Here is an 18,522-nt window from a genome sequence, read left to right as displayed (position 1 = left end):
TGTATTCTATGGGATCGAAAAAATAGGAAATTATAGAAAATCTAGATGTTACGGTGTACTACCCTTGATATGCCAGCCCGGGTGCCCTAGATCTCACCCACAACCCCTGTCCCTGGCTGCTTGCCTCCCCTCCTGGCTAACCCCAGGTGGGCAACTGGGCGGCGGTCCCTACTCTGACTAGGGACAGAGAAGGGACGCTGGGGTACCTGATGGAAGGGTAGAATACTGACAGAAAAGGCAGATGAAAGGAAACCAACACGAACAAACTATTCAAAACCGAGGCAGATGGAAAATCCTGGCAGATGGTAGCAACTATAGCAGACAAGCTGATAGAGGCAGGAGACCTACAAAGGCAGACTAGCTAGCACACTGAGGGAAACCAATAACTGGCAGTGACTGCAAGTCTCTGCCAGACCTTTAAACAAAAGCCTCCGCCCAGGGGCGGAGAGAGGGAGACAGTCAACTCCCAACAGATCATAATGAAAGGGAGCTCGTGCACGGCAGCTGCACTCACAAGTGAGCGTGCGCCACCAGCACCACGCCGGCCAGGCACCTGTGCCCCCGGCAGCCGGACAACAAGCCGGGGGGACGCGCCCCAACCGCGGGACCCCGCACACCGCTGCCCTGGGAGAACCAGCAACCGCTGCATGGTAACACTAAAATTAGTTAAGAAATGGTGTTAAGATGGAAGGGGAGGCGTACTGGATCCTGATGTTAAACACAAGGTGTCTTCATGGCATGAATGTAAAATCGGATCTATTGTACATATTTTTGCTAATGAGTAATTATAACTCTACTAAAGATAATTAGTAATTTTGAAAATATTAGTCTGTTGATAATCAACATATGAAAGACAATTAATTATATTGAAGATATTTCTAAGTCAATATATGTTTATGTTATTATTGCATTGATGATCCTACTAGTATAAATTCAAATTTCTGAAAAAAAAATTAAAAAAAAAATATATATATATATACAGTGGTTATTGTCATTGAATGGCTGTGATTGGTTAACCCAGCGCTGGATTTCATTGGCTGACGCGGCGCTGAGTTAACCAATCAGAGCATTAGCTTACTGGAGGTTTAATACAGCGGAGGTAACTTGGGATCTCCATAGTGAACCGGGGCTGCTTTTAGTCTGCCACACTACCTTCCATAGTCATCAGTAACTGCACCTTAAGGTCTCATGTCCACGGGGACAGATCTGCAGCAGGTCACCCGCACGCAAGATCCGCGCCCCATAGGGATGCATTGGACACCCGCAGGTAATTAAATACCTGCGGATGTCATTTTCCCCTGAGGCACGGATTGCGTGTGCGGGAAATCACCCGCAGCATGCTCCATTTTCTGCGGGTCTCCTGTGGGGACGGCTCCCGCAGGCTTCTATTGAAGCCTATGGAAGCCGCCCGGATCCGCGGCACACCCGCAGCTGAATTCCTGCTCTCCGGTGCGGGAGAGCAGGAGCTCAAAAAAAAAAAAGAGTGCGCGGCACGCTACCGGCGTGCCGAGCACATCCGCTGGGCCGAAGAAAGAAGATCCGGCCGCGACGGAGGGCAGATCCGCAGCGTCCGGACAGGTAAGAAAATTCTTCTTTTTAGGCCTCATGTCCGCGGGAAAGGAGGGCCTGATTTTCCCTGTGGACATGAGGCCTAAGTCTGAGTGCAAATGGGCCCCCTTAGTTGTTGGGACCCATAGCTGCTACTCTGCCCGCTACCCTGATAGTTACACCCGTGCTGTGAAATCACTTCAGGTATCACTTTAAGTTTCATATATACTGCAGTATAAATGACGGGATCATAATAAGACTCCCCGTGTGTAATCACTGACTGATCGTAGACTCATCTCCCTGACAGGAGGGATTGCTCCCGGGTGAGCAGAGTGCAAGTTTCTCATCCTTAAACTATTATAAAGTACTCCCCTCCCCCCACCTTATTCGTTCTTCTGAGTATTGGATATATAAGCACCTTACAAGGCGTTTTGCGCTGTACAAGACTCAGATTTTCCCTTCAGGCTAATCCTGTGCAACTCATCAAGGTGTCATCCTTCATAGTGAAACGTGTTACTGAGTCCCACTGGAAAGTTACAAACACTTTTTTTTAGAGGTCCAAAACTCTTAACGGTTCCTATCACTTTAAGTCGCTAAAATAGGCACACACGCTTGACAGTTTCTCACCCTTGGTGGGCACAGTCCCCTAAATAGTAGACAAGTTGCAGAAAACTTTTGCTGTCTCAATGAGTCCAAGAGGTCAGGTTGCACCCAAGATGGCTGACAGCTCTCAGAGTCTTAGAGAGGCTACTGCTTCTACTCCATGCCCTGCCTAGGCGTTGTTGGCAGGGTTGCCTTCTGCATTTGATGCCATAGTGCCTCCGGAGGTCTCTGTGACTGCTGAGTCCCTTTCTTTACGTCACAAACAATCACTTTAACTAGTTACTGCCAGGTGTGAATATTGTGCGCACTAATAACATGTATGTGTTATCCAGCGTGTGGTTCCTTTTTGCAGAGTTCTCACAGTCTATGTCAGGGTTACCGCTATTTGCAGAGTACCTCTTAAACCTTAAAGGGCAACAGAACTTTAAAGAAACTTTTAATGTCATGACGTCAGAAGTTTTGAGTGGTGGGTTTTGGTGCGAAGACCTGCATTCATCATTGAAATGAAACAGCAGGAACCTTCAGTTGAGCGCTGTGCCCAATCCCCACTTTTTGATTTCCCATGGAGCAGTGTACAGGCCGTATACTGCTTGCTGAGCACAGCGGAAGGGGTACAGAGCTTAGCTGGGCATTTCTGCTCTGACCAAAATGTCTAATAGTCCGAGTTCCCATTGACCATGAATGGCCCGGAGAAGAGCTGATTGGTGGAGGTCCTTCTTCCTACCAATAGTTTAAAAGTGGAGAACCCCTTTAAATGATGTTCTGGGATCATACAGAGCCATTCCCTTCCAATGGTCTCTCAGACTCACCTGTCTCTGTATCACTCTCTTTCTCCGAGTGACTCCTCTGAGGTCTTTTGGTTCAAGACCCATCTAACACTCTCTCTTATACCATCCCCACATTGCGGTTCCATGGTCTCATCTCCTCAAGGTTTAGTCACTTCTTTGGCCACTCTTTCGCAGTCCGACAGCGTGCTACTCAATGGCTGACTAAGCCCAGACCTCCGCTCAGTCAAGTAGGCGTTGGACACCATGTAATGGCCCCCTCTGGCTGACATCTCCTCCTCCTGCAGATTAGCATCCAGGAACACCATCCCTGATGTCATTGACTACAACAAGAATGGTACCACCATTGAGACACAGTTCTCCTGCTCCTATTGTACACACTCAGGTCTCCTCATTCATGGCAACAGCGAAGGTTCTGCAAGTTGGATCCTAGCTTGTGTGATTGTCAGATTATTAAAGTCAATATGGGGTCGTCTTGGGACAGCCCTCTGAAGGTCATTTTTGGAATCCGAGTCCTTATAATGCAATTCCCTAATTAGTTAATCCGGTTGCAGGAAAGAGACTGTTATCCATTAACCCCGGGACTTGTCCAGCCTGTGGTCACGCACGTCTCAGAGCTTCATCCATAGGATGTCGGAGGAGAGTCGTACTTCCAGTTTTCACCTCAAGGAACAAAGAAATGACACGCCTCGCCATGAGAAGAGCCAGCTGAGAACATTCCCTGGCGTCCCATCATACTGCAGTTATGTAATAAGACACGAACAGAAGTAGTACTACAAAAAAGAACGATATCCAAGGACAGGGTCAAGGAGTCGAAATGTGCAGGTGCCCGGGGCACAGCTATGGATGGGGAGGTTAAATGGGGTTCAACCACTGAAGCCTTTTTTATTTTTCAACGATCCTCCAAATAAAGCAGAAAACTGATACAAAAATAGCACTTTTGGGACAGTGATAAGCGAGTAATAAAAAGTGAAAGGTCCAAAGAAACAGCAGCTTACTATTGCACCTCTAACCCCTCGCTGTATCCAGAGGTTATACATCACCAATCAGTGGGGTGTTCGTTGCCCAGCAATCAAAGAAACCAAGTATTACGGTATACTACCCTTGATACGCCAGCCCGGGTGCCCTAGATCTCACCCACAACCCCTGTCCCTGCCTACTTGCCTCCACCAAAGGGACAAAAGGTTTCAATAATGAACCCTCCATCTAGCTGGCAAATCAAGTTCATAAGTAAGCGGATTTACTACCCGCGCGATGACAAAGGGACCCACGTAATGCGGCGCCAGTTTCAAAGATGGAACCTTCAATTTGAGATTTCTAGAAGACAGTGCCCATTAGTACTTTATGCAAAACGATCGCTAATCTTTCAATCATTTGAAAGATTATCTTTGCGTCTAATTGGGCCTTTATATCCATTGCATTGCATGCATAATGAAGCCCTCCAGTGTCGAGATGTCTATTCTCTGGATGGCGGTTTTGGTAACCGGAGTCGTTTTCAAAGAGCCTTCCTGGCCTTTTGGTGTTGGGGTTATACTTGGTTCTCAGGTCCATCCCCAGCACTTCGTTGAGTCCACAATTGGTATCTGGTTCATGCAGTCTGCTTTTCTGTGTATCTGTGTATCACACTGTTGTCGGAGGAGGGCGCACTGACAGCGTCGGACGGCATTGTCCAGCAGAGATTAGTAAAAGCGTCTGAGAATCGTTGACCGTCAGGGACACATACAGCAGCAGAGCAGAATTGAGTGCCGTTGACATGCACAGCAGGCCGGAGGGGACAAAATGGGAGAGCGGCAGGGGAAGTTCACAGATCAGCGTGAAGAGTTAAAGCAGTGGTACTGCTAATATCTCCTTTTGTCCACCAGCGCCGCTCCACCTCAATCCACTCTGTGTCTCCGGGTCTCCGTAGGCTCTGAGCTGCCGTCAAGGTATCCGCTGCGGCCCCTGTCTCCACTGTCTACTGCCGCCATCAAGTCAGCTGATCAAGAGCTGTGGGCGTTCCCTATAACTCCTGCAGGACAAACCCAGGGCTCCACCCATTTTTCTGGTGGAGACAAGATACAACAGTACCTTTTTAAACTTGCTAAAGTGAAGGTAAAAACATAGTTCCAGGTATTTGTGAAAAAGATGAACCAGTAAGTGTTGGCTTTTAATAAGCTTGCCTACTCGATATATAAACTGTCGCATATGATGTAATAAGGCAGTCAGAGATTTGCGAACACACGGTTCCCTCTGACATTGTTTTTTCGCCACATATTGTACTTAATTTAGGTGGTAAAAAATAGACAGAATTAAAAGCGCCAAAATTGGGAACATTTTGAAAATTTTTTACATTTTCAACTGCAATATGTCAAATATGTGCAAACATACTGTACACATTTTTGATGAGATACATATTTCCATCTGTTTACTTTATACTGGAAGCACATTGGAAAAACTTTAGTTTTTTTTAACAATTTAGGAGACGTACAAATTTAGCATTAGTTTAAAAAATTTTGAAAAACGTTTTATTTTCCTGCAGCAAGCCAAGATTGAAAAAGCTCGTAGGTGTCAGGATGATAGACACCCCCGCAAATGACCGCATAAAAAAAAACAAAAACATCTTAATGTATCCACAAGGGGTGTCATGAGTATTTTGACCACACAGTTTTTTGTTTTTTTCAGGAGTTAATGCAATTAAGAGGAGATGAAATAAAATTTCATATTTTTGCAAATGTCATTTTAGGGCTCATTTACACGGGCATATTGTCACCACGTCTAACACACATATATTTCCCGTACGTAACATGCGGTGAATGGAGGGAATGAAAGTCTATGGAATTTCATTCCTCCATTCACACCTGTGTTGGAGCTGCGAGGGGACATTCTCAATTCCTCCATGTTTAATACGCAGCCCGCTCTGCACAAAGCAGGGAATTTGAAAAACAAAAAAGTCACACTGCGCATCTCCGTGACGTCAGAATCCCAGGCATGCGCAGTGCCAATCGCAGCCCGTACGCGATCTCTGCCGGCAGCGCTGCAAGATTCGCAGCATTGTTCTCATATGCCCGTGTGAATGAGCTCTTAAAGACAGTTTTTTTTTTCTATAATGCACATGAAAATGAGGATTTGCACCTCAAAATGGATCCCCCTGTTTGTCCCGTGTTCAGAAACACCCATTGTGGCCCTAATCTGCTTACAGGACACATGGTTAGGCCTATAATGGAGGGAACACCCGATTTTAGGGCACAACTGTATAAATTCCAGGCACCATTGCCCACTTGGCATGAAAAAAAATTGACTCCTAAAAAGAATCCGCCCCCCCCCCCCATCCCCTCCGCGCCTTTCTTGGCATTCCCTAAATCTTAGATAAAAGTAATAATGTAAACTCCGTGGTACATCTGAAGGCAGGGGGAATTACGGAGGCTGGTTGGGATGGGCACATGGGGCAATTAAACTGGGTATCCCTCCTCCTCCCATGCTATTTAAGAGGGGGGGGGGGTTCCTGACCCCAGCGGCAGGGATGAGGTGTAGAAAGTGGCGCACTGTGAGGCTTCGTAAGCTCGCTGAGGTGCGGCGGTCTCACACAGAAGGCGCTCAACAAGCTGCTCCTGGAACTGCAGGAAGCGATGTGAATAACGCTGGGCTCATACGGACGTATGTGGAATCTGCTTGCAGCGTCCCGCAGCGGATCCCAGCTGTGAGCCCGGCCGTGGCCCTGCATACGGCTGCGTAATGTACTGCGCATAACTCGTAATCGCACAGGCGGTCATGCGCAGTGCAGCTTTTTTTGTTTATATTTCCCGTGCCGTCGCTCAGCGATGACACGGGTACCCGCAGCCCGTATACAATGTAGTTACGTATGGGCAGCGGGTATATCCGCGACCATGGAGCACAATGGGCTCCAATGCATGTGATTGATCCGCGTATTACCGCGAATGCAGAATCCGCAATTCCTATCCGGTTGTGTAAAAGCGGCCTAATGGTAGATAGCTACCTTTTCATCATGTGACTGGGGATCGCTCAACAAGACCCCCGGTCGCTGCTCCAGGCTCTCTTTTAGCCGGGAGCAAGGTGATTTTTAATTTCCCAGGCCCTCCCCAAGTTCTGCGTATGCGTCCGCCATTTTGCCTGGGAAGGTCTGTGGGGGGATGATCGCTTTGGGGAATACATTCAGGGATTTCCAGTAAAAAGTTTCAGTTCCCGATGCGATCAGTGAGAGGAAAAGAAGCTTTTAAAAAAACTTTTACGTGATCGCCATTATCCATTGGATAACGGTGATCACATGACTGGGGTCGCTCAACGAGTTCTCCGATCACTTGCTCCAGGCTCTCCGCGACCTTCGGTAGCCAGGAGCTAGGGAATTTAACATTTCCCATGCTCCCCGGCTTCTGCTCTTGCATCCGCTATTTTGCCAATAGGCGCAAGCGCCGAAGGCAGAGATAGGTCCGTGGATAAAGATCCCGTCGGGGGACATCGCCGGAGGCTTCAGGTAAGTCGTTTCATCTCCCCTAACTGGTTGGATCTACGACGGAAGATGAAACTTTTAATTTTTGAAGCTTTTTTTCACTTTTACGCGATCGATGCTATCCGTAAGATAACGATGATCACATGATCAAGGACCGCGGCCCCCGATGACAATTCCAGGCTCTTTGCATAAAAAAACGCCTCGCACCCTTGGGTAAAACGCACGTTGACAAACGCCGGTGTGAATGTAGCCGAAATCAGGTGACCGCTGCAGCCGATCAGCGACCGGAGAGTCACCGGCCGTTCTCCTGGCATTGGCGCTCATATTCTGAGGAGTTCATTGGCTGCCACGGTCACCTGACTTCCTGTGATGGCCGCTGTCGCAACAGTCGCCGAGACTACAGCAGGGCGGCAGCGTTGGATCCTGGCAGCCGTGGAAAGTCAGTCTAGCTGAGTTTATTATTTTACCCCAAGCAGCCATATTGAAGCGGCAGTGCTGTCCGGTAACCAAACAACCCCGTTAAGCAGACCCCATATCAGAACATTCCAGATCTCCTTATACAGGAAGAGGGCCATAGAAAAGTAGTCCCGCACCGCAATGTTATGAAAGCGGTCTGAAAGAAGGTCTGTCTTGGTTGCCCATAGCAACCAATCACAGCGCAGCTTTCACTTTACCTCAGCAGTATAGGAAATGAAAGCTGAGCTGTGATTGGTTGCTCGGGGCAACAAAGACAGATTTCGGCCTAGTTTTCTGTGGCTTCTGTAGAACGATTCATCTTCAAGCATAGAAATCGGGATAATCTATTCCAGCCCCCGTACACTAGAGGGCGCTCTAGGCAGAGCAGAGAGTCACCACCGCGGCGTCTCTCCTGACCAATACCCGAAGGCTGTCTCGGCTGTTACCATGACAACCCGTGTTGTGGCCTGCAGGGGGCAGCGGCCATCTTTACTTCTTCCAACTACCGCAAAAGTCCTCCGCACGTCCTGATAACACATCTGCCGCCCGACAGGACGTTTGTATCGTCACATATCGCCGGCATTAGCGCTATACCTGGCAGTACCGGGAGAGGCGAGTCACGTGACCAGAGGTAACTAAGGAGTGACGTGGAGGAGGGGGCGTGGCTCTGCGTCACGGCGGCCGCTGAGGGGACGGACGGGCGGTGCGGGTTTCGGCCTCTCACAGGCGCCTCCCTCCTCCGCAGGACAAAGCTGGGAGACGGGGCGAGCGGCGAGGAGGACCGGGCGGGAGCAGATAACCGGTGGGTCATGGAGGAGCCCTTGAAGGGGATCTTATAGTGACCATGGGGGGGGTGTCTTACTGTAAACCCGTGGAGGGGGAGGGGCAGCTGATGCATGTTACATGTATGTGAGGCCGCACTGTCATATGAGACGTGTGACGGCGGGGTCGTACTGACCAGTTGCCCTTTGCACACGCCGTGGAGCTCGCCGGTGGCCATCGGGGCTCGTTACGTGCGCAGCGATCTGCAACTTTCTAATATACTTTGTGTTCTAATTTCTCACTGTCGTCAAAATCTCTGCTTGCTGTCAGTGAATCGGAACGTTCAGGTTGCAGCCAGAGGCTGAAATGCACCTAATCGTCAAAGCGGAGGGTTTGTGGCAACAGGGACCTCTGCAGAACTACAACCCCCAGCTGCCAGGGTATGCTGGGAGTTGTAGTTAAGTCTGTGCCGATCATCCATGTACAAAAGCCCTGAATTCCCCCCCCCCCCCCCCTCCAGACTGATACATTGTAGCAAACAGTCGTTGTGGATACAGTGTAACGGCCCTCAGCTGTGAGCAGTGCAGCCTTGGCGTCGGATGTCAGTGGGGGAGGGGCGCTGGTCGGACAGGTACAGATGGGGCTGGCGCTCGTTTGCATTGGAGCCTCCGGTATAAAATCTCGGATGAAATGGCGCAACTCGCCGCTCAGTGTTGTGCTGGACGGCGGACGGACCCCATTATAGTCAGCGGGGGTCCGCTCTGGTCCGGTGGGCTTCAGGTGGTACGGGCCGGGCTCACACAAACCAGTCAGATTCCGCAGGCGGATTTCTGAGGCGGCAAACCTGCACTCCTCTGATTTGAGCCCCCCCCCACAGACTGGACTCCCGGGCGGCGCCGTCACGTGATGATCGCATCCGGATTCTTTTGCGCGGTTTTAATGGATCCATTTTTTTCCCTCCTTTCAATAAAGCGACTAAAGTTAAACGGACGCGAACTGAAGCGAACGGATCCGTCAAACAGAAGCCCGAACCGTGGAGACGCTGCGTTGTGCTCGTCTCCTGTTGAGTACAATGTAAAAGGAAAAACCCGTTAAGCTCCGTTCTGTCCGGTTTCCGTTTTTTATTTGGTCTTGTCATTCAATCTTTTCTGTCAAATAAACGCTAACTAGATGAAGCGCAGTGCGCCCGCTGGCCTCACCGGGGGTACCCGATCCGTGGTTTTCGCATGTAGTGGAATTGATGGTTGATGAGGTGCGCTTAAAAAGTGCTACAATGTGCGAAAAGAGAACAGACAAGGCTCGACAATCACTGTGTCAGAGCGCATCCCTGCCAGACCCCTTTGGAATCAATGGCGGAGTCATACCGCGGTCAGCTCGGCGCTCGGGACGCCGCACTCATCACAGAGTGGGAGTGGCCTTAAGGGGGTTTTCTTGGATATTGATGATCTATGGGGGTCCGCCCTTCGGGACCCCAGGTGATCAGCCGGTCTCGGCCCCCGCGGTGGATGGTGACGGCTCCATCTACATTGGGGTTGGACGCCAGAAGAGTAAAGGAAGGTGGTGCTGCCATTGAAATCCATAGGAGCTTTACTGCCCACTGCACGTCCGGCTGTGACCCCAATGTGGATGTGCAGCCCCTCTGTGGGGGCAGAGATCAGCTGATCACCAGGATCCTGGGCGGCAGACCCCCACCGATCCTGAGGATGGGTCCTCAATACTGTTGGGGATGTCACTGACCTGAGCAGAGGCTGCTGTACTTCTCAAGCAGCTGATTGGCGGGGGACGGACCCCCATCCGTCCCCTACTAAAACCGCCCCCCAGGGACTGTCCGGCCATATTGCACTGACAGCGGGCCGGCGATCAGGAGGTTGGGCCATCACTAGTATTTATCCTGACAACCTCTTTAACCTTTTAATGCCAATAAGGGGTAACCCATAGAGACGAGGGCGCTGGCCATCACCGGGGGGATCGCGGGATGTACGATGGCTCTTGTATTTACTCCTTTCCTTCTCTGCAGGCCCCGACCTTCTTCTACATCTTGGATGATCAGCGCCCGGCTGGCCCATTATTCTCTGTAGCGGACGTTGCCTCCGGCTTCCATAAATGCGGTACGGAGCCAAAATGATGCCGGTGAGTACGCGGAGGCGGAGAGGCGCAATACCCGCTTGTCTGATGTTGCATCTTACTGGCAATCCATATACATCATGGGGACCTTGGTGCTGCTCTGTGTGTCGCTGGCGGAGGCCGCTGCGGGCAGCCGCACACGGATTATCCCACTGCGCCCACCTGAATGTAAAGGGTGGATAGTGTTGGGGGGATCGTAATTCCTGGGACCCCTATGGATGTCTGTGTGCTTCCTGTTTCTAAACTGTGGAGCTGTTGGGTTGTCTTTGGGGGCTGCTGTCTTCATAGTATCAGGTGAGCCCCCCGCCCTCCGTTCTTTGCCCGGTCGTTAGGGGGGCTTATTGTGTTGTAACCGGTTTTGTAATGTAATTGGGGGGACTCAGCTACCTTACTGATGGGACAGAAGTCTGACTATTGTAGTCTTAGGATCCGTCCGCGCCGGCGCATGTTCATCCGGGAAACGCTTTTTTTTTGTCTAGGAAAGGGATGAAAACGTAGCAGTTCATGGATCTGTAGACTTTAACCCTTTCCAATCCAATTTGTATCCTGGTTTTCCTAGGGGGCTTACTCTTTTTCTGCCGTTATACAACAGCGCTATCTGCTGGCTAAAGCCAGTACTGCGTGAGGTGACACGTTGGATAGGCTCCGACAGCAGAGAGGCTGGCAATAAACAGTAAGAGAACCCCGACGGACGTCTTCCAACATCAGAGCTGTACAGCCTTAAATCATAATGTCTTCAGACGTCAGACAGTGGATTGGAAAGGGTTAATGGGTTAAACTGGGTCAAACTAGTTTGCTAAGATTTTTCTTTTTTTGTCCCAGAAAAAGTTTGGAAATCTGCATTTGTCTTAACATTGCAGTCAATGGAAAATCTATGGAAACGGATGCTTATAATGTTCGTGCGGTCGCCCATTTTTCATGTATTTTCACATATGCGAAAAAAGTAAAACCGCACCAGTATGGACGGCCCTGACATACTCTGTGCTGCTGTGGATCTGCAGATCCCCACACGGTCCCGGCGGCAGCTGCAGAGAGGAGCTGCGTACTCAGAGGGCGAGAGACACCTAGAAAGCCATCACTGCTGCAGCAAGGCCACCAGCGGTGACTGCCATGTCTGCTCATCTTAGGCTGCCTGTCCGCGGGCGTTGCGATATCCCGTGGAGGATCTCGGCCGCGGGAGCCGGAGCCAGCTGACAGATCTCCGCAGTGAGCCTATCTGACAGGCTGACCGCGAAGAATTGTGGCAACTCGCAGCATGCTGCGATTTACCGCCTGCGAGCGGAGAATGCCATGATACTCCGCTCGTGGACAGGGGGGTTGCGCTTTCCATAGCAACGCATGCATTACGTTCCCCGCGGCTGGATTGTCGCCGCGGGGAACGCAATCCAAAAACGCCCACGGACAGGCAGCCACAGTTTGTGGGGAGACTTCATGTAAATGCCGTATATTGTGCGCACGCTAATTTGCGGCTGCTTCCTTATACAAGGGGCCCGTCTGACTGCCCCCAGCGGCTCCCACCGGGGGCAACCAGTCCGACTGGTTACTTGTCACCTCCTCCCATCATTTGTTTCTCCGGAGCCGCTGATCTCTGTCTGCTGCTGAAATAGTGTGCAGGCTACCGGGTGTAATAACAGGATGGCCCGGGTCTAGGAAGGGGAAACCCTGCAATCCCAATACTTGTGTTCACAGCATCCAAACAAGAGGAAGACCATCTAATGCCACAGCCGGCTGTACCTGCAGTCATGAGCTCTGCTTCTACCTATTGCCCCTCTCTGGCCTTGCTTTTCACCCCCTTCCACTTCCGGCCCCCATATGCTTCCTTCTGGGCCTTCAATCAGGGCGACCCCCCCCCCCCCCTTCCCATATGCTTCCTTCTGGGCCTTGACTCCTCGCCTCCTTCCAGCCCTCCACCATTCCCTACTCCTCGCCTCCTTCCAGCCCTCCACCATTCCCTACTCCTCGCCTCCTTCCAGCCCTCCACCATTCCCTACTCCTCGCCTCCTTCCAGCCCTCCACCATTCCCTTCCCCTCTCGCCTCCTTCCAGCCCTCCACCATTCCCTTCCCCTCTCGCCTCCTTCCAGCCCTCCACCATTCCCTTCCCCTCTCGCCTCCTTCCAGCCCTCCACCATTCCCTTCCCCTCTCGCCTCCTTCCAGCCCTCCACCATTCCCTTCCCCTCTCGCCTCCTTCCAGCCCTCCACCATTCCCTTCCCCTCTCGCCTCCTTCCAGCCCTCCACCATTCCCTTCCCCTCTCGCCTCCTTCCAGCCCTCCACCATTCCCTTCCCCTCTCGCCTCCTTCCAGCCCTCCACCATTCCCTTCCCCTCTCGCCTCCTTCCAGCCCTCCACCATTCCCTTCCCCTCTCGCCTCCTTCCGGCTGATTTTGAATGGGCATTGTGTGATACTTCATCTCTCCTGTGGAGGTGCTGTAGGGAGATGGAATCCTTCCTCTGGATCCCCCACAGATGCAGCTGATCGATGGGGTCCATCCTGAGATGTCTTATTAGATCAGCCCCTTCCTTTTTTACCTCTGATTACCTTGGTGCCCAATAGATCGTCTGCGTTCAGCGGAATCGCGTTTACAGGAACGTTTAGATTGAACAATTAACATTCAAACGAGCGAAAGTGACCGCTAATCGATTGGTTTACACGTGAGCCAATGGCGACGGAGAGCCGTCCGCTTTATATTTAGGCATGAAAACCATCGTTCACTTACTGTTCGCTGTAACCGGCGCTCGTTCAGTCGCTTATACCGCGAATCTGTAAGACTGAATGAACCGCGACGTATCTGCTGTATAAACGAGCTGCACGAGAGCGAACGGGCTAGCGGTGATGTCGGCTCGTTCACACGATGATCTGCTCAGTCATCATCACCAATTAACAAACTGTTCCACTATTTCATTCCTTTCTCACGGAATGACCGGTGACTTTGGCGTCCGGTTATAAAACGCACATTTGCCCCCATATTGGCGTTCGCTGAGCGGTTGTGACCTTTTTCCAGTGCGGATCGCTCGCCGCGGTCATTTGTAAAGTAACTTCTAGAAATCCGCTGATGCGTTATTAAGATGTAGAACAAAGGTTTGTATTGTCGGCGCTGCAGTGTGGCGTTCTCTGCTCGGCTGCTCTGTCAGCGCGCGGTCGCCTCTGCAGTGCCGCTGTGTGTGCTGCACCTCCTGTCAGCTGAGGGCTCTGAAGAACACGGGGCTGTCGGAGAGTAAAGGTCACTCCCGCCGCCATGTGACATTTGTGTAACACATATTATACGGCGAGGTGGAAGATAATCCATATACGCGGGTCTATATATCACTGCTGGGGGTCCCAGCGGGGGGGGAGGATTTTAGGAGCACAGAGTAGGAATTGTTCAAGGAGGAGACTCCCTTAATGGGCCATCTATGTCAGACCTTTGTATATAGGGGTGGGGGCGACTGACTGCCCCCGCCCCGGACGTCTGTAGGGGGTGAGGGGGGCGGACTGCCCCCGCCCATATAGTTATGCCCTGCATAGACGGCACATTAGCTTTCTTATCTACATGGGATATCTGGAAGACTATTGGACAGGACCGAGTCGCTCCTGGAAGAGCAGTAAATTGTGGCATTTACTCATTTTAATTGGCTAATTGTCAATATGAACTCTTTAAGCGGCTTTATGTAATGAGCTGAAGCCTCTGATGGCGCCATTGTTTCCTCCTCACAGTTCACTATACAGACAAAAGTATGAAACTCCAGGGGAATCCTATGGAGGAAGCTGTCCTCAGTGTGCACCCCGCAACCACCGCTTCCTGGAAGTGATCAAAATCCCCCCACCCCCCCGGAATAAAACTTTCTCTGTGATGGAAATGTTGTGATAAGTCGTTACAATATCAGAGCAAAAGGAGCAGTTATTGTGGAGAACCGACCCCTTGTAGGGAGACGCTAGTACCCTGTTGTACCGCCTCTAGCTTGGATACAAGATGTGATACAGGTGGGCATGGAGGTTCTAGTACCCTGTTGTACCGCCTCTAGCTTGGATACAAGATGTGATACAGGTGGGCATGGAGGCTCTAGTACCCTGTTGTACCGCCTCTAGCTTGGATACAAGATGTCATACTGTGGGCATGGAGGCTCTAGTACCCTGTTGTACCGCCTCTAGCTTGGATACAAGATGTGATACAGGTGGGCATGGAGGTTCTAGTACCCTGTTGTACCGCCTCTAGCTTGGATACAAGATGTGATACAGGTGGGCATGGAGGCTCTAGTACCCTGTTGTACCGCCTCTAGCTTGGATACAAGATGTCATACTGTGGGCATGGAGGCTCTAGTACCCTGTTGTACCGCCTCTAGCTTGGATACAAGATGTGATACAGGTGGGCATGGAGGTTCTAGTACCCTGTTGTACCGCCTCTAGCTTGGATACAAGATGTGATACAGGTGGGCATGGAGGCTCTAGTACCCTGTTGTACCGCCTCTAGCTTGGATACAAGATGTCATACTGTGGGCATGGAGGCTCTAGTACCCTGTTGTACCGCCTCCAGCTTGGATACAAGATGTCATACTGTGGGCATGGAGGCTCTAGTACCCTGTTGTACCACCTCTGGCTTGGATACAAGATGTCATACTGCGGGCATGGAGGCTCTAGTACCCTGTTGTACCGCCTCTAGGTTGGATACAAGATGTGATACGGGGGACATGGAGGCTCTAGTACCCTGTTGTACCGCCTCTAGCTTGGATACAAGATGTGATGCGGACGGGCATGGAGGCTCTAGTACCCTGTTGTATCACCTCTAGCTTAGATACAAGATGTGATACGGGCTTGCATGGAGGCTCTAATAGCCTGTTGTACCGCCTCTAGCTTGGATACAAGATGTGATACGGGGGGCATGGAGGCTCTAGTGCCCTGTTGTACCGCCCCTAGCTTAGATACAAGATGTGATACGGGCAGGCATGGAGGCTCTAGTACCCTGTTGTACCGCCTCTAGCTTGGATACAAGATGTGATACAGGTGGGCATGGAGGCTCTAGTACCCTGTTGTACCGCCTCTAGCTTGGATACAAGATGTGATGCGGACGGGCATGGAGGCTCTAGTACCCTGTTGTACCGCCTCTAGCTTGGATACAAGATGTGATACAGGTGGGCATGGAGGCTCTAGTACCCTGTTGTACCGCCTCTAGCTTGGATACAAGATGTGATACAGGTGGGCATGGAGGCTCTAGTACCCTGTTGTACCGCCTCTAGCTTGGATACAAGATGTCATACTGTGGGCATGGAGGCTCTAGTACCCTGTTGTACCACCTCTGGCTTGGATACAAGATGTCATACTGCAGGCATGGAGGCTCTAGTACCCTGTTGTACCGCCTCTAGGTTGGATACAAGATGTGATACGGGGGACATGGAGGCTCTAGTACCCTGTTGTACCGCCTCTAGCTTGGATACAAGATGTGATGCGGACGGGCATGGAGGCTCTAGTACCCTGTTGTATCACCTCTAGCTTAGATACAAGATGTGATACGGGCTTGCATGGAGGCTCTAATAGCCTGTTGTACCGCCTCTAGCTTGGATACAAGATGTGATACGGGGGGCATGGAGGCTCTAGTGCCCTGTTGTACCGCCCCTAGCTTAGATACAAGATGTGATACGGGCAGGCATGGAGGCTCTAGTACCCTGTTGTACCGCCTCTAGCTTGGATACAAGATGTGATACAGGTGGGCATGGAGGCTCTAGTACCCTGTTGTACCGCCTCTAGCTTGGATACAAGATGTGATGCGGACGGGCATGGAGGCTCTAGTACCCTGTTGTACCGCCTCTAGCTTGGATACAAGATGTGATACAGGTGGGCATGGAGGTTCTAGTACCCTGTTGTACCGCCTCTAGCTTGGATACAAGATGTGATACAGGTGGGCATGGAGGCTCTAGTACCCTGTTGTACCGCCTCTAGCTTGGATACAAGATGTCATACTGTGGGCATGGAGGCTCTAGTACCCTGTTGTACCGCCTCCAGCTTGGATACAAGATGTCATACTGTGGGCATGGAGGCTCTAGTACCCTGTTGTACCACCTCTGGCTTGGATACAAGATGTCATACTGCGGGCATGGAGGCTCTAGTACCCTGTTGTACCGCCTCTAGGTTGGATACAAGATGTGATACGGGGGACATGGAGGCTCTAGTACCCTGTTGTACCGCCTCTAGCTTGGATACAAGATGTGATGCGGACGGGCATGGAGGCTCTAGTACCCTGTTGTATCACCTCTAGCTTAGATACAAGATGTGATACGGGCTTGCATGGAGGCTCTAATAGCCTGTTGTACCGCCTCTAGCTTGGATACAAGATGTGATACGGGGGGCATGGAGGCTCTAGTGCCCTGTTGTACCGCCCCTAGCTTAGATACAAGATGTGATACGGGCAGGCATGGAGGCTCTAGTACCCTGTTGTACCGCCTCTAGCTTGGATACAAGATGTGATACAGGTGGGCATGGAGGCTCTAGTACCCTGTTGTACCGCCTCTAGCTTGGATACAAGATGTGATGCGGACGGGCATGGAGGCTCTAGTACCCTGTTGTACCGCCTCTAGCTTGGATACAAGATGTGATACAGGTGGGCATGGAGGCTCTAGTACCCTGTTGTACCGCCTCTAGCTTGGATACAAGATGTGATACAGGTGGGCATGGAGGCTCTAGTACCCTGTTGTACCGCCTCTAGCTTGGATACAAGATGTCATACTGTGGGCATGGAGGCTCTAGTACCCTGTTGTACCACCTCTGGCTTGGATACAAGATGTCATACTGCAGGCATGGAGGCTCTAGTACCCTGTTGTACCGCCTCTAGGTTGGATACAAGATGTGATACGGGGGACATGGAGGCTCTAGTACCCTGTTGTACCGCCTCTAGCTTGGATACAAGATGTGATGCGGACGGGCATGGAGGCTCTAGTACCCTGTTGTATCACCTCTAGCTTAGATACAAGATGTGATACGGGCTTGCATGGAGGCTCTAGTACCCTGTTGTACCGCCTCTAGCTTGGATACAAGATGTGATACAGGTGGGCATGGAGGCTCTAGTACCCTGTTGTACCGCCTCTAGCTTGGATACAAGATGTCATACTGTGGGCATGGAGGCTCTAGTACCCTGTTGTACCGCCTCCAGCTTGGATACAAGATGTCATACTGTGGGCATGGAGGCTCTAGTACCCTGTTGTACCACCTCTGGCTTGGATACAAGATGTCATACTGCGGGCATGGAGGCTCTAGTACCCTGTTGTACCGCCTCTAGGTTGGATACAAGATGTGATACGGGGGACATGGAGGCTCTAGTACCCTGTTGTACCGCCTCTAGCTTGGATACAAGATGTGATGCGGACGGGCATGGAGGCTCTAGTACCCTGTTGTATCACCTCTAGCTTAGATACAAGATGTGATACGGGCTTGCATGGAGGCTCTAATAGCCTGTTGTACCGCCTCTAGCTTGGATACAAGATGTGATACGGGGGGCATGGAGGCTCTAGTGCCCTGTTGTACCGCCCCTAGCTTAGATACAAGATGTGATACGGGCAGGCATGGAGGCTCTAGTACCCTGTTGTACCGCCTCTAGCTTGGATACAAGATGTGATACAGGTGGGCATGGAGGCTCTAGTACCCTGTTGTACCGCCTCTAGCTTGGATACAAGATGTGATGCGGACGGGCATGGAGGCTCTAGTACCCTGTTGTACCGCCTCTAGCTTGGATACAAGATGTGATACAGGTGGGCATGGAGGCTCTAGTACCCTGTTGTACCGCCTCTAGCTTGGATACAAGATGTGATACAGGTGGGCATGGAGGCTCTAGTACC

At 51.1% G+C, this 18,522-nt stretch overlaps 1 protein-coding gene across 3 annotated transcripts in view; it reads left to right on the top strand.

Moving 5' to 3' along the window:
- The first annotated feature begins 8,320 nt into the window (after positions 1-8,320).
- TP53BP2 (tumor protein p53 binding protein 2) overlaps positions 8,321-18,522 on the top strand; it is a 79,208-nt gene continuing 69,006 nt past the window's right edge. For 2 of the 3 annotated variants that reach the window (XM_066595154.1, XM_066595151.1), the window contains exons 1-2: positions 8,498-8,638; positions 10,616-10,728. In XM_066595154.1, the coding sequence (XP_066451251.1) occupies positions 10,702-10,728 (27 nt within the window). In that variant the 5' untranslated portion in view covers positions 8,498-8,638; positions 10,616-10,701. Of the gene's footprint in view, positions 8,468-8,497; positions 8,639-10,615; positions 10,729-18,522 lie in introns of those variants that run through there. The other variant, XM_066595152.1, reaches the window with a different exon arrangement.

The sequence above is a fragment of the Eleutherodactylus coqui genome, chromosome 3, assembly GCF_035609145.1.
Source record: "Eleutherodactylus coqui strain aEleCoq1 chromosome 3, aEleCoq1.hap1, whole genome shotgun sequence".
NCBI classification, from domain to species: domain Eukaryota; kingdom Metazoa; phylum Chordata; class Amphibia; order Anura; family Eleutherodactylidae; genus Eleutherodactylus; species Eleutherodactylus coqui.
Note: the sequence above shows the minus strand (reverse complement) of the source record. Positions and strands in the feature narration are given on the sequence as shown.